At 49.9% G+C, this 12,244-nt stretch overlaps 5 protein-coding genes across 5 annotated transcripts; 3 read left to right on the top strand and 2 right to left on the bottom strand.

Annotated features, from left to right (window-relative positions):
* Positions 1–1,118: 1,118 nt before the first annotated feature.
* EJ05DRAFT_168399 (uncharacterized protein) lies at positions 1,119–3,135 on the top strand. Its single transcript, XM_033739478.1, has 3 exons — positions 1,119–2,423; positions 2,470–2,884; positions 2,939–3,135. The coding sequence occupies exons 1-3, from the start codon at positions 1,298–1,300 to the stop codon at positions 2,979–2,981; spliced, it is 1,584 nt and encodes a 527-aa protein (XP_033596138.1). The 5' UTR covers positions 1,119–1,297; the 3' UTR covers positions 2,982–3,135.
* Positions 3,136–3,532: 397 nt separating this feature from the next.
* Positions 3,533–4,008, top strand: EJ05DRAFT_168357 (uncharacterized protein). Its single transcript, XM_033739477.1, has one exon. The coding sequence runs from the start codon at positions 3,654–3,656 to the stop codon at positions 3,957–3,959; it is 306 nt and encodes a 101-aa protein (XP_033596137.1). The 5' UTR covers positions 3,533–3,653; the 3' UTR covers positions 3,960–4,008.
* EJ05DRAFT_168356 (uncharacterized protein) lies at positions 4,009–4,346 on the bottom strand. The gene has a single exon (XM_033739476.1). The coding sequence runs from the start codon at positions 4,262–4,264 to the stop codon at positions 4,058–4,060; it is 207 nt and encodes a 68-aa protein (XP_033596136.1). The 5' UTR covers positions 4,265–4,346; the 3' UTR covers positions 4,009–4,057.
* A 2,640-nt stretch (positions 4,347–6,986) lies between these two features.
* Positions 6,987–7,789, bottom strand: EJ05DRAFT_480160 (uncharacterized protein). Its single transcript, XM_033744818.1, has 2 exons — positions 7,285–7,789; positions 6,987–7,191 (listed from the first exon to the last, which is right to left on the bottom strand). Exons 1-2 carry the CDS (start codon positions 7,340–7,342, stop codon positions 6,995–6,997), a joined length of 255 nt encoding a protein of 84 aa, XP_033596135.1. The 5' UTR covers positions 7,343–7,789; the 3' UTR covers positions 6,987–6,994.
* A 962-nt stretch (positions 7,790–8,751) lies between these two features.
* On the top strand, positions 8,752–11,760 carry EJ05DRAFT_168299 (Rho GTPase activation protein). Its single transcript, XM_033739475.1, has 4 exons — positions 8,752–9,243; positions 9,306–9,688; positions 9,736–11,329; positions 11,379–11,760. Exons 1-4 carry the CDS (start codon positions 9,039–9,041, stop codon positions 11,537–11,539), a joined length of 2,343 nt encoding a protein of 780 aa, XP_033596134.1. The 5' UTR covers positions 8,752–9,038; the 3' UTR covers positions 11,540–11,760.
* Positions 11,761–12,244: the final 484 nt, after the last annotated feature.

The raw sequence follows: 12,244 nt of genomic DNA, 5'->3' as shown, positions 1-12,244 counted from the left end.
AGCTCTTCCAATGTGCAACGGCCAACTGTCCGCTTCTGAACGCACAATTAAAGAACGGTGGTCACCACTTATGCAATCGACGCTCGATCCGAAGTCCCAAGGGAGAAGTCGGCTTCCAATTGGCAAACCTTACTATCTGGCCGCCAACGCACACCCGTGCTGCCATCATCCCTGACAACAAACTCCAGAAGAAAGTAGCCGTCCCAAAGCCTATGCCGTGGTACAGCCTTTGCTGGCGGCGTTATTATTGCGATCCTCCTTAGCCGGCATGACAACTTCTACTCGCGACTCAGAAACCATCTATACTACCTCCAAGCAGCCTGCTGTCGCTTACGGCTAGTTGCATGTTGCGCTGTCGCCAGCGTCCAACCCAAATGAACTTCGTCGACGAGCTTGGCACCAAAGCGCTGCAAGGCTTTATCCTCACGCGGCCTCCTCGGTATGGTATGTTCAAGAGTAGCGGTTTTACTCACTTTTATCTCCTGCCCTTCGATTGCTAACACGTTCTTTCCCCACCACATAGGATGAGAGTTCTAGCATTGCATCAAACCGTCCGTGCTCGCTCAAAATTGACTCTGACGTAGGCCCATCAAACGAAGGAGCTAAAAGATATAATCGGGACGCCCAGTCACACACCGCCAACCTTCGAGAGAGATCATCGAGGCCAAAGAGCCGGTCTGACCCAGTTGAAGCTTCTCACGAATGTACTCGCCCGTCACGCTCCTCGGGCGATAAAATAGCACCAAATAAGACGCGTCCTGGTGGTCGCGCTTCACGATCATTAACGGAGCCGATCGTTTCCCGCAAGACTCACTCAGACCGGAAATACTCGTCAAGATCGAACAGCGAAAAATACTCAGGAGGGTTCTTCCCGCGATTAGGACGAATCTTGGAGGGTAGAGAAGGCGATCCAGAGCGCCAGCGACGTGCCCGCCCATACAAGACACAAGGAAAGTCTATACAGTCGGCGAGAACACGGGGGGTCGAAGAAGGAAGTCTTGTATCGAGGCGACCCTCTCGTACACACCGAACTACTCTCGAGAAACATGCAAATGACCTAGCCGGACTAATACATTCAAATCCATCCCTGACATCAATCTTCTCAAGTTTGACCGCAACTTCAGGAACATCTAGTGGAAGCAATTCAACAATCACTCAGAAGTCTTACGACAAGGCTGGAGTATCTAAGCGCAGACGGAAAAAATATCGGAAGTCGAGCAGCGTTGACTCAGACGAACCACAAAGTAGTCAAAGGAAACGAAAGCCTAGCTACGACGCCTCAAGCGTGTTTCAGTATATGCATGACCCATCTTTTAATACTTCCAATTACGACGTGTCCGGAATGGCTAGTGACGTCTCTTCTCCACCTTTCGACCAAGTGAAGCAGCGACAAGATCCAATCTCACATTGGAAAGATCAAATGGGGTCATATCCTTCCCCACCAGCATCCATACATCTCGAAACAGCAGATGACAAAGATGTTGAGCGAGATGATCATAATCTCCATCCCGAAATTTCTGTGAAGGCCAGCAGTCCGGGTGTTCCTGGTACACCATTGATTGCATCTGGAGCTCCGGAACAGCCGGCAGATGATGCTAGCGATAGTAGCAGTGATGAATCTAGTGACAATGATGATGAAGGAAATGGGGACGGAGATGACGAGTGCCGTGAACAAGGGAGTGAACACAACGAAGCAGCGAAAGCACCCTATGAGGACCAGGTCCAAGACAGCACAGGCTTAGAGCCATTCCGCTACGGCAGCAACAATGCAGCACCTGGTCCTTCCGATGTCGAGCATGACCATTCTGCCCGCTTAAGAGCCCAGGAGGAACAAATAAGGCATCACATGCTACACAGTCCAAGCCCGCAACCGCAGCATGATTCTCGATTCTATGCGCCAGGGACTATGTCGCCACGTCCACCTGTCCCCTTTGTATCGCCTTTCCAGTACATGGAACCACCATCACGATATGGATTATCACCAGTGCCATTGTATCATCCACAACCGAATCCTCCCCCTGTACCCGTTTTGCCACAGTACACACAGATACATCAACCATCACCTTTTCCCCCTCCGGAAGTTATTGACAGAAGTAGGGAGACTATTACTGGATATGAATTAATAGCGCATCGAATGACAGAAAAACCCAAGGATGCAAATGATGACAAGAAAAGCATACCACCTATGTATCGGAAGTTTGAACATCTCAACCACCGAATCCTGCTACACCTCCAAGACGAAATCACTGAACTAGAGGAGGAGCTTCGGTTTCTAGACGAGAGCATTGCGCAGATGGCGCCCCGTGGAAGAGACGGCAGCATACAACCTGCCTCAAGGCGTGCCGATGCGCGTTATGGTAACGATCTACACTATCGAAGAACCGAAATATTGGGGAAGGTCTACGTGAAGCTGGGACAATATAGTACGATCCTTAGCTGTTGATATCTGTAAACCTAACCTCGTCTCAGACCAAGCGCTGTCCTCTTTCCACTCGGTCAAAGCCATCGAAGGCCCGAAGACAGACGACATCAATGATTTCACTTCCTGGCTAGAGCAGCATACTCCAGTCGACAAGATAGAGACGCAATTCCTCACGAAAAAAGATGATTTGCTCAATATAAATACCACAACAACACAGGCAACGCAACTTCACCATGCCCCTGAAACAGCCAGTCTATCACCCGCTTGGGACTCTATACATCCAGCCATGTTCGTGTCTCCGTTCGCTTTCTTAGTCCCTCTCTTCGCCATCGTCTTCATCCCAGGAACGGTCGCCCGAATGATCGCCTTAGCTGCCACAGCACTGGCAATAGCGTCGCTCATAAGCCTCACACGGCTCCACGCCTGTATGGCGCATCGAGACTGGGCGATCTGTGGCTCAATGTATGCATTGATGAGTTCCAATGCTCAATATATCTGATAGCTGACGTCTGATAGATATTTTGGTCTCATGAGTGTCCTCGCGGCGCTCATTCGCTAGCCTTGCATTGGCTAGTCACTGCCGTCCGGCGAGTTGACCTTTGCGACTCGTCAACGAGCCGATCTCATCTAACTATACGGCTAAGGCGTTTGAGTAGCCTATACGAACACCGAGCTTTCTCTATAACGAATTCTTCGTGCACTGGACGGCGATACCAACGCACTATTCACATACGCCTTCATCTTAACACCTTGCTTTTTTTTATTTTTTTGCTTCAGACGCATTTATCAGCCTCATTGTACAGCAAGTCCCTTCGCGTCACACGTCCATGATGAGCTCGCCGCTCTAGGTGGACGGGAAAAAGCCATATGTTTAGAGAGTGGGGCAGCCGCCCGCCAGGACCACTTGCTAGGATCAAGACACCAGGATCGTGGAGGCGAACCGGGCGGCCCACTCCATACCGATCGCCTCGATCCGCGGACACATGGCATGGTTGTGCCTGCGATCCCATCTGTCTCGACTGCCTTTGGTCATATAAGTCCTCGATATATAGGCCTCGAGTGTTCATGTAATGCAGGCCTTGTTTGCTTTTGTGATGCTTTGCTGATGGCGGTACGGAGAGGGCACCGACGCCAATGGAAGTGTTTATGTTTATGCTTTTCCGTGCGACTCTCGATGTTTGTCCGCGGCGATGAGTCAATCGTACCTTACCTGCTCCGTTACTGGTGAATTATGTGGAGGTCAAGATGCAAAGATGATGACGAACGCAAGTTAATCGATCCCGTTCAGCGGTGCTTAGATCTCAGCTCTCAGATCCCTCGGGAACGCCAAGGGCTGGCTGGCACGGTGGGTCTTGTTGAGACATGCGAACGACTTTTCACGAATGTAACGACTCTGTTTCCCCTTCCATATTATTGTGTTATGAGTCAATTTTCAATTTCTCCTTTTGGGAAGTTCTTGTTTGTTTGTGGAGTAGAGAAAGACGGGGTTTTCTTTTTCTTTCTTTTCTCTTTTTTCTTTGTTCTAGCTAGACTGTAGGTGCATGCCATATTATTACCTATATACACTTCCACCCTAACACCCCCCGCCAGCTTTTCAACCTTCACATACACACGTACGTACGCACGTAGTAGAGGCTATATCATAATATTACGTGCGGGTTTATCGCGCCTGCACGTACTTTGATATACGTGCCCCTCCCATCCTTCCACCTTGGCACCTATATCCGCCAAAAGTGCAGGTATACCTATAACAATACTCACACAGCATAATAATACACCTGGTCTGCTATTCAAAACATCCAAACACCCCCGTTTCTTTCGATATTCCCCCCTTCCCCTCATCTCCCCCTCCCCCTAGTGCTGATCTCACGGGTTGGTTGGCAATCGTATTCGTCGATCCACCCTCTCGATCAGATCTCGCACGGGCCTTTCCCCCTCCCGCCCGATGTCGCTTATCTCGCAGCAGGCGGCGTCGTTATCGATGCCGATTTTTCCTTGTCAGCTTGTCATGCTTGCATGTTACCTGCATGCATTGGGGCTATGTGTGGAGAGTGAGAAGGTGAGAAATTGAGAGAGAGAGAGAGAGTGTGTGTGTGTGCAATGCGATGGCTGGGGTGCGTTGGGTTCGGGCACGGCACGGCACGGCGGCAGCGCCGTGTGAGATCAGCAGATGGATGGATGGATGTATCCATGTATACATAGGATTGGGATTATCTGCATGGGACTCTAATCGTCTAATCTACTCTACTCTCTGTACAGAAGTAGAGGGGGAGGTGCAGTTTGTGTGGTGCTCTGTCTATGTGTTATATATGTATATATGTGCAGACAGGGACAAGCACAGCACGAGGATGTAGTAGGTGATTGTGTGCTGGCTCGGGAACGAGATTAAGTGGTGTTTGCGAATGCTACCTAACAGCAGTAGCAGTAGCAGTAGTAGTTCAGTAGTAGTAGTAGTAGCAGCAGCAGCAGCAGCATGGCAATCCAGGAATCCGCGCAGGCATCAGTAGTGCGGATGACTTGCAAAGGTGCACATATAGTATGCGGTCGCGACTCAATGTAGATCTACGCACCTTGCCTTTCCTTTGTTAGAAACCCGAGGACATCGCGACGAGCCACACCCCCCCTCCCTAGACATGTCGCTGGCCTCGTCTCGTGCGCAAGAGTGGTACACTGCGCAATCTCGTGGCTTTTTTTTGTATGCTGCTCGATACGACTGGATGAGGATATTGTCGAGGCTTGCGGGGGTGGAGGGCAGAGCCGATGAGCGAGAACGGCGATGCGGTGCGTGGTGAGAGTGCTGAGGGTGGTCGGCGCCTGGTGTAACGTGATCGCGATGCGAGAATGCTGTGTTGCGTTTGGATGTGTGTACATTCCGAATCGTGTTGGTGGGTCGAAGGTTGGATTAAGGAATATTTTCTTTGGGTAAGGTGTATGCGGGTGAAGTGCCAAGACTTTGACGTTAGACCTGCCTAGGTAAGGAGGTAGGTATTACCTAGAGGGTGGAGGTATACGGAAAGGCCATGAAAGCCAGACGTCTGATATGCTCTAATCGCAAGAACGTGGAGAAGTCGTAATCTATACATTCCGGATACGGTGTACCCCGGAAACTTCACTGCATCACATCTCTGCACTTGATATGCGCATATCTTGAGGTTCGGAAGATGGGCGGACGCAGAGACAGGCTGCATGTAAGCTGTGCTCGATGCGTAGATCAGGACAATGAAACCCCATGGGGGTACTGCCTTTTCGATGGCATGGGGAAAGTCACGCGCTCCGGGAAGCTGAGGTCTACGACATGACCAGCATTAAAGTTGGCGATCTCCATCTTTTTCCCCAGTGGTTGAATCTTGTTCCTGTCTTATGGAGATCGGCTTCGAAAGCTCCTAGGTGTTGTTTCAGGTGGTGGCTTAGCGTAATGAGTTTCGATTGCCGGGGTATTTTGCGAAAATCCGTATCGAAAGAAATTGGTCGCGCGAGGAGCAAAGTCTGGGCGGTCGGATTTCTCATGTCTACATTGCTGGATATTGGGTAGAAACTTAGTTGCATAGGGTTAGGTATGCATACAGGAGGGACGTGCACGTAATCGCATCTATGCACGCACGATCTTGAAGCCTGAAGACCATTGGTCCGTGTGTCTATCAAGCTGGCCCTGCATACGGCATGCGGCATGCCGAAGAAAGGCTTAGGGCTTGTCGTGGAACGTAGCGAAAAGTAGTGGGAGTCAGTACTTTGGCCACGAGTCACGACATCTAGTATTCCCATTTTGGAATATGGTTGCCAAGCGCGTGCGTAGTTGTTACTACCTAGGTACCAGACAGGTATCCCGTGCTCTCAATTAGGCTTGGAAATGTCCGCCACGAGGTCTAGCTACTGGCTAGACTGCAAAAAGGATGATGGAAACGAAAGAAATGGTGGTGCCTGTGACGATAGTGATGATGATGACGATGGAGATGATGATGATGATGATGAAAGTGTTCACATGTTGCCAGGATGAAGCGCTGCGGCCCGAAACGACATCGTGGGTGATAAACTGATAATTCTGTCGGGACAGCTGAGGCTATTCCTAATAGGAGAATTGATCAGTGCTCTCGTTCTTTACCAAGCGAACTTCTACAGCGTTTGTGGGAGAACTGTGAATGCGATCTGTTGAGTGGATTGTGACTTCGGGTGGAAGTTGCGCACTGGGAATGATGGATAAGACGCATTTATGTTAGCTCAGAGCCCAAATTGAGATGAAAAAGAAACTCAGAGGCTAAAAGACAAGTCGACGTCAGGCACGACAGGCTAAGACACAATGTTACGGTTCAAGGGCTTGTGGCGCATCAGCTGGCATCGCAAGCCAGACTGGTTCCTGTCAAGTGTATAAAGCTAGCAACGGCAGAGCAGAAAGTTGAAAGCAGCCACGGCAAAGACGGGAGCCCAAAAGGGGCCATTGCGATCAGGCATGTGACGCGATACCTAGGTAGGGCTGGCAGTAGATGCAGTGGCTGACCAAGAACACACCACCCAGCTTTTCGAATGGCGCTGGATAAGCTGGAGTCCGAAAGGTTGTGGGAGACAAGGCCGCGTGGTCTAGTTACGGGCGACTGTTGAACCGAACCCTTTGCTAAGGAAACCTACCGATATTGCCGAGATCTGTGGAGGTATGACTGTGACTGTCAACATGCGAGAGTAGTACAGCAGCTGCAGGATGTGTCTAGAGGGTATAGAGGAGGCTTTATGTACTTCAAAGCTGTGTGGGCAGTACTTGAGCGTCTGAACATCGAACAGTAAGGCAGTTTACTCCTTGATCCTTTGACATTACCATCTCATCATTGTTTTGTAGCGTACTGTACTGAGGCACTAGCTAATTGATATTTTAGAGGTCCCGCGGCAGTAAAGCGGGCGAGAACGAAAAAGCGACGCAGGTGCAGGGAACATTGGGACTGGCACGGGTACCTGGCCCTGGTTCTGGGCTGGCGCCTATAGCCATTAGTTACAAGTGCTCTGTACTATTGTATAATACCCAACTACGCATGTGGACCTCTGCATAGGCGATTAAACGACAAGCCGGGGCACACTAGCACGAGCTCAACGGGTATCCGTGCTCGATTGACGAGAGGTAAAGAAAATATGTGAGAGGAAGGGGGAGGCGATGCTACCAAAGGAAAAAGAGAGAACAGATGGGACCATCATCCATGGCCAAAAGTGCAGATTGCTGGGCGGGTCCGTGGCAGATGAATGATGAATCTTCAAACAATAGTGTGCGTGCGTGTGCTTGCCTGCTCACCTGTGCTGGCCGGTCTCGTTGTAATTGGCAATAATTAGATGGTAACCGGTAACCGATGCGACAGAGGCAGCTGAGGAGTCGTGGATGGGTCTGGTCGCTGCAACATTCTTGATGAAGATACTGTGTAAAGTGTATCTCCGACTGCAAACATTCTCCCAAGCCATGTCTGACAGACTGACTGTATGGCGCATTCTTTTCAGATGAGACGAAAGTAGAGAGCGCCGCCGATCAGGGGTCAAGATGGTGGAATGGCGGCTAATAGGGAGATTTAGCGACTTGGCTAGGCTGGTATTGAGTTCTGAAACTGTTTTGCCCACTCGTGAAATGATAATTGGTATGTCTGGAGCTGGTTGCTGCCCATGCTTTGCCCATGCCCATGCCCACGTACGTCCCCCCGGCCATCCATGCTTTGCTCGCCCGTTGCCCGTTGCCCGTTGCCCGCCACACCACCACCCACCACCCATTCTTTTTCTTTCATTCCCCCGCTTATCGCCTACTTTTTCCTTAGCTGCTGCTGCTGCACTGTTGCACGCTTGATGACCTTTTGCCTGACTTGCCCTCCTCCTAGGCCCTGCCCGGCCCTGCCCCTTACGACTACTCCACTACTACCATTACCACTACCACTACCACCTCCACCACCACCACAAGCACCAACCGCCATCCATCACAACCATCTATCGTCAAACCCAGTCCCTCTACCTCTCCTTCTCCGCGAATCCACACCACAACCTTCTCTCTTCCACTTCTTACGCCTTATTCAACTCTCTGATTGACCTGTTGCTGCTGGTCATTGGCTTTTCCTCACCTTCTGGAATGCCACCTCAATTCCTCCTCTAATCTCCCGCCCACCATTCAGGCTGTCCTGTCGCACACCCCGTATCCCGCCGACCTCAACTCACCTCAACTCATCCTCCTCTTGTTTCAGGCTCGAACCGCACAAGCCAAACCTCCAAACACCTGCGCACACGTACGCACGCCCAAGCCTTACCTACGCCGCTATCCTGCATACGCTTCTGGTAAGCTTTGCTCGTACGGCTCTCTAAACCCCAAGCGCAGACCACCGTTTGACGGTCCCGGTGAAGCCGGCGAACGAAATCCCGCACACACAATTCATACTGTCAACAAAGAATCAAACTCGTCTGCCGATTTAGATCACTGCATCTTCCTCGCAGCTCCCTCGGCGCATCTATCCTCGTTACACTGGTACCTGAGTTGCACCACCGTGGCGGTCCCTTTGTCTACCGACGACTTATTGCTCCTTCGCGCTTAACAAGGCATATGTCAATTATATTGGGAGCTCGTGTCAGTAACAATCAGCAATAGACTACCAATTTTCAGAGGCGCGCAATGTCCGTCGCCATGCTCCACGCCCCGTCAAGAGCCTCCACCTCTTCATCTTCTTCCTTTCAACCAGTTACCCGTCAGAACACAATGTCTTCACATGATGGTCAGCGTTCAGTGCGGCAGTCAAAGCGGTACTCCGTGACCGCTTTGTACTTGTCCATGTCTGCAAAAGATAAGGAGCTGGAGATTGAAGATGACCTGGCAAAGGGTATGGTCCTACACTCAGCGTTCATATTGGCTCCACGCTGGTCATACTGACAAAAAGTATAGCTCAAAAAGTCCTTCGCGACCTGAAGGCGAAAATTTCTTCCCAGTCGAAAAAGAACTTCGTTCTCGAAAAGGACGTGCGATACCTTGACTCGAGAATTGCCTTGCTAATTCAGAATCGCATGGCTTTGGAGGAACAAAACGAGGTTGCCAGTCATCTCGACGAAGCGGCCGAACTGCAAGAAGGCTTCTTCCCGAACGACGACAAGACACAAAAATATGGCAATTTGCTGTTCCTGCTACAATCAGAACCTAGACATATCGCACATCTGTGTCGTCTGGTCACTATGGCTGAGATTGATTCTCTACTTCAGACAGTCATGTTCACGATCTATGGAAACCAATATGAGAGCAGAGAAGAACATCTTCTCTTGACCATGTTCCAAGTAAGCAATCAGGGTGCCCTCACTAATATTTGCTAAATTTGCCTCAGTCTGTGCTCACCTATCAATTCGACAACACTCCGGACTACTCCTCTCTTCTACGCGCCAACACTCCCGTTTCGCGAATGATGACCACGTATACTCGTCGGGGTCCTGGCCAGAGTTACCTGAAAATCGTCCTCGCAGGACAGATCAATAATCTCATTGAGACTAAGGACTTGGATCTCGAGATCAATCCTCTCAAGGTTTATGAAAAGATGTGCAAGGACATGGAAGAGAGCGAGGGCAAATTGCCTCCATCTCTTCCCCGTGGTGTCACTGCCGAAGAAGCTGCAGATAACGTAACCGTTCAACAGATCATCGCACCACGCCTGACGCTACTCATGGACATTGCCAATTCATTCTTAACTACAATTATTAAGGGACTCGAGGAAACCCCTTATGGCATCCGATGGATCTGTAAGCAGATCAGGAGTCTTTCAAAGAGGAAGTACCCCGATGCACAGGACCAAACGATCTGCACTCTTATTGGCGGTTTCTTCTTCCTCCGATTCATCAATCCAGCCATCGTTACACCAAGGTCGTACATGCTAATTGACGGGACGCCTGCCGAGAACCCCAAGCGCACACTGACATACGTTGCCAAGATGCTGCAGAACCTGGCCAATAAGCCATCATATGCCAAAGAGCCCTACATGATTAAGCTGCAGCCATTCATTGAGCAAAACAAAGACCGTATCAACAAGTTTCTTTTGGATCTCTGTGAAGTACAAGACTTTTACGAGAGTCTAGAAATGGACAATTACGTGGCTTTGTCCAAGCGCGACCTTGAGCTCTCTATTACTCTTAATGAAGTGTACGCTACGCACTCATTGCTGGAGCGCCACGTGGCTGTGCTAGCAAAAGATGACAGCTCGCATCTAGGTGTGCTTCTTCAGGAACTGGGCCCTGCACCTGCTCAGCTTCCGCGTAAGGATAATAGGGCCATCAACCTGCCTCTATTCAGCAAGTGGGAATCTCCTCTCGATGATTGGACCGCTGCTCTCGATATCACACAGGAAGAGATCTACTTCATGGAGGCCAAATCGACCTTTGTCATGATTCTCCGTTCGTTTCCTACCAACACGCCGGTCACTCGGAGACCACTCCGTCTGGACAAGATAGCAGAGGCTGCTGCAACCACCAAGAACGACTCAGTCATGGTCAAGAAAGGAATTCGTACTATGGAGCTGCTGAGCCAGCTTCAAGAGCTTGGTGTGATCGACAAAGACGATGGATTTGCCCTGTTGCGCGACGAAGTGGAACAGGAGCTGGTTCATCTTGGTTCGATGAAGGAGAAGACAGTCGAAGAAACCAAGAAACTAGACGAGGTCTTCAGAACCATTCGTGATCACAACGCATACCTCATCGGTCAGCTAGAGACCTACAAGTCGTATCTACACAACGTCCGAAGCCAATCCGAAGGCAAGACTAGAAAGACGCAAAAGCATCAAGTGCTCGGTCCGTACAAGTTCACACATCAACAACTCGAAAAAGAAGGCGTCATACAGAAAAGCAATGTACCGGAGAACCGACGAGCCAACATCTACTTCAATTTTACCAGTCCTCTACCCGGTACATTCGTCATCAGTCTTCACTACAAAGGTAAGGTTATTTCCACAACGTAAAGAGTGTCTACTAACGCATACTACAGGACGCAATCGCGGTCTATTAGAGTTGGATCTAAAACTCGATGATCTTCTGGAAATGCAGAAAGATAACCAACAAGATCTAGATCTCGAATATGTCCAGTTCAATGTGACAAAAGTTCTGGCCCTGCTCAACAAGAGGTTTGCGAGAAAAAAGGGCTGGTAAATCAGCCTGGACCGACCAGAGACCCATGCAGAGTGGCCATACTGGGAGAGACAGATCGTGTGAACATGTCGCACACCATGTCAGTGGCGGGAATGTACATGTATTCATTCATTGTTACTGACGCAAATTTGTTTGGATTGGATTGGAAGATACCCATGGGACAGGACACAAGAAACGATAATGGTGCAGCATCTCCAGGTCAGTGGACTAAGCATTGAAACAACAGAAGGCATAGTATGGAAGGCGCTGCCCGGCTTATTGAGGAGACACTCATACACCTAATGAACGGCACTTGGTGAGAATCCCCGAGAGCGTTTTTACTTCTTTTCATTTGTCATTGGCTTGAAAAGCCCAATAGTCCCGTTTCCATTTGTGCTCGGGCTGGCCCGGGGAAGGGGTTGCGAAGTCCATAATCAGCGGAATGTGCAGATAGCGACGCAGATGCAAATGAAGATCGGGATTGAACGAGTGCGGGACTTGGCGGCGTATATTCGCGCAGATGATATCCCCAGTGTACAATTATTTATATGTATGTTTCAAAGCCAGAAAGCCGTCAAACAAACACTGCTTGAACAATACGTACCTCGATGCGTAGACTTGACTGGGTTTAGTGCAGAGCATTCGATCAATGCGTAATCTAGAGTTGATATACCTATGGATTCCAGGTGTGTCAAACGTTGAACAAGCAGAATATAGGGAGCATGA

This window comes from Pseudovirgaria hyperparasitica (genome assembly GCF_010093815.1).
Source record: "Pseudovirgaria hyperparasitica strain CBS 121739 unplaced genomic scaffold EJ05scaffold_19, whole genome shotgun sequence".
NCBI classification, from domain to species: domain Eukaryota; kingdom Fungi; phylum Ascomycota; class Dothideomycetes; order Acrospermales; family Acrospermaceae; genus Pseudovirgaria; species Pseudovirgaria hyperparasitica.
The sequence above is the reverse complement of the archived record's forward strand: the minus strand, read 5'-3'. Positions and strand labels throughout refer to the sequence as shown.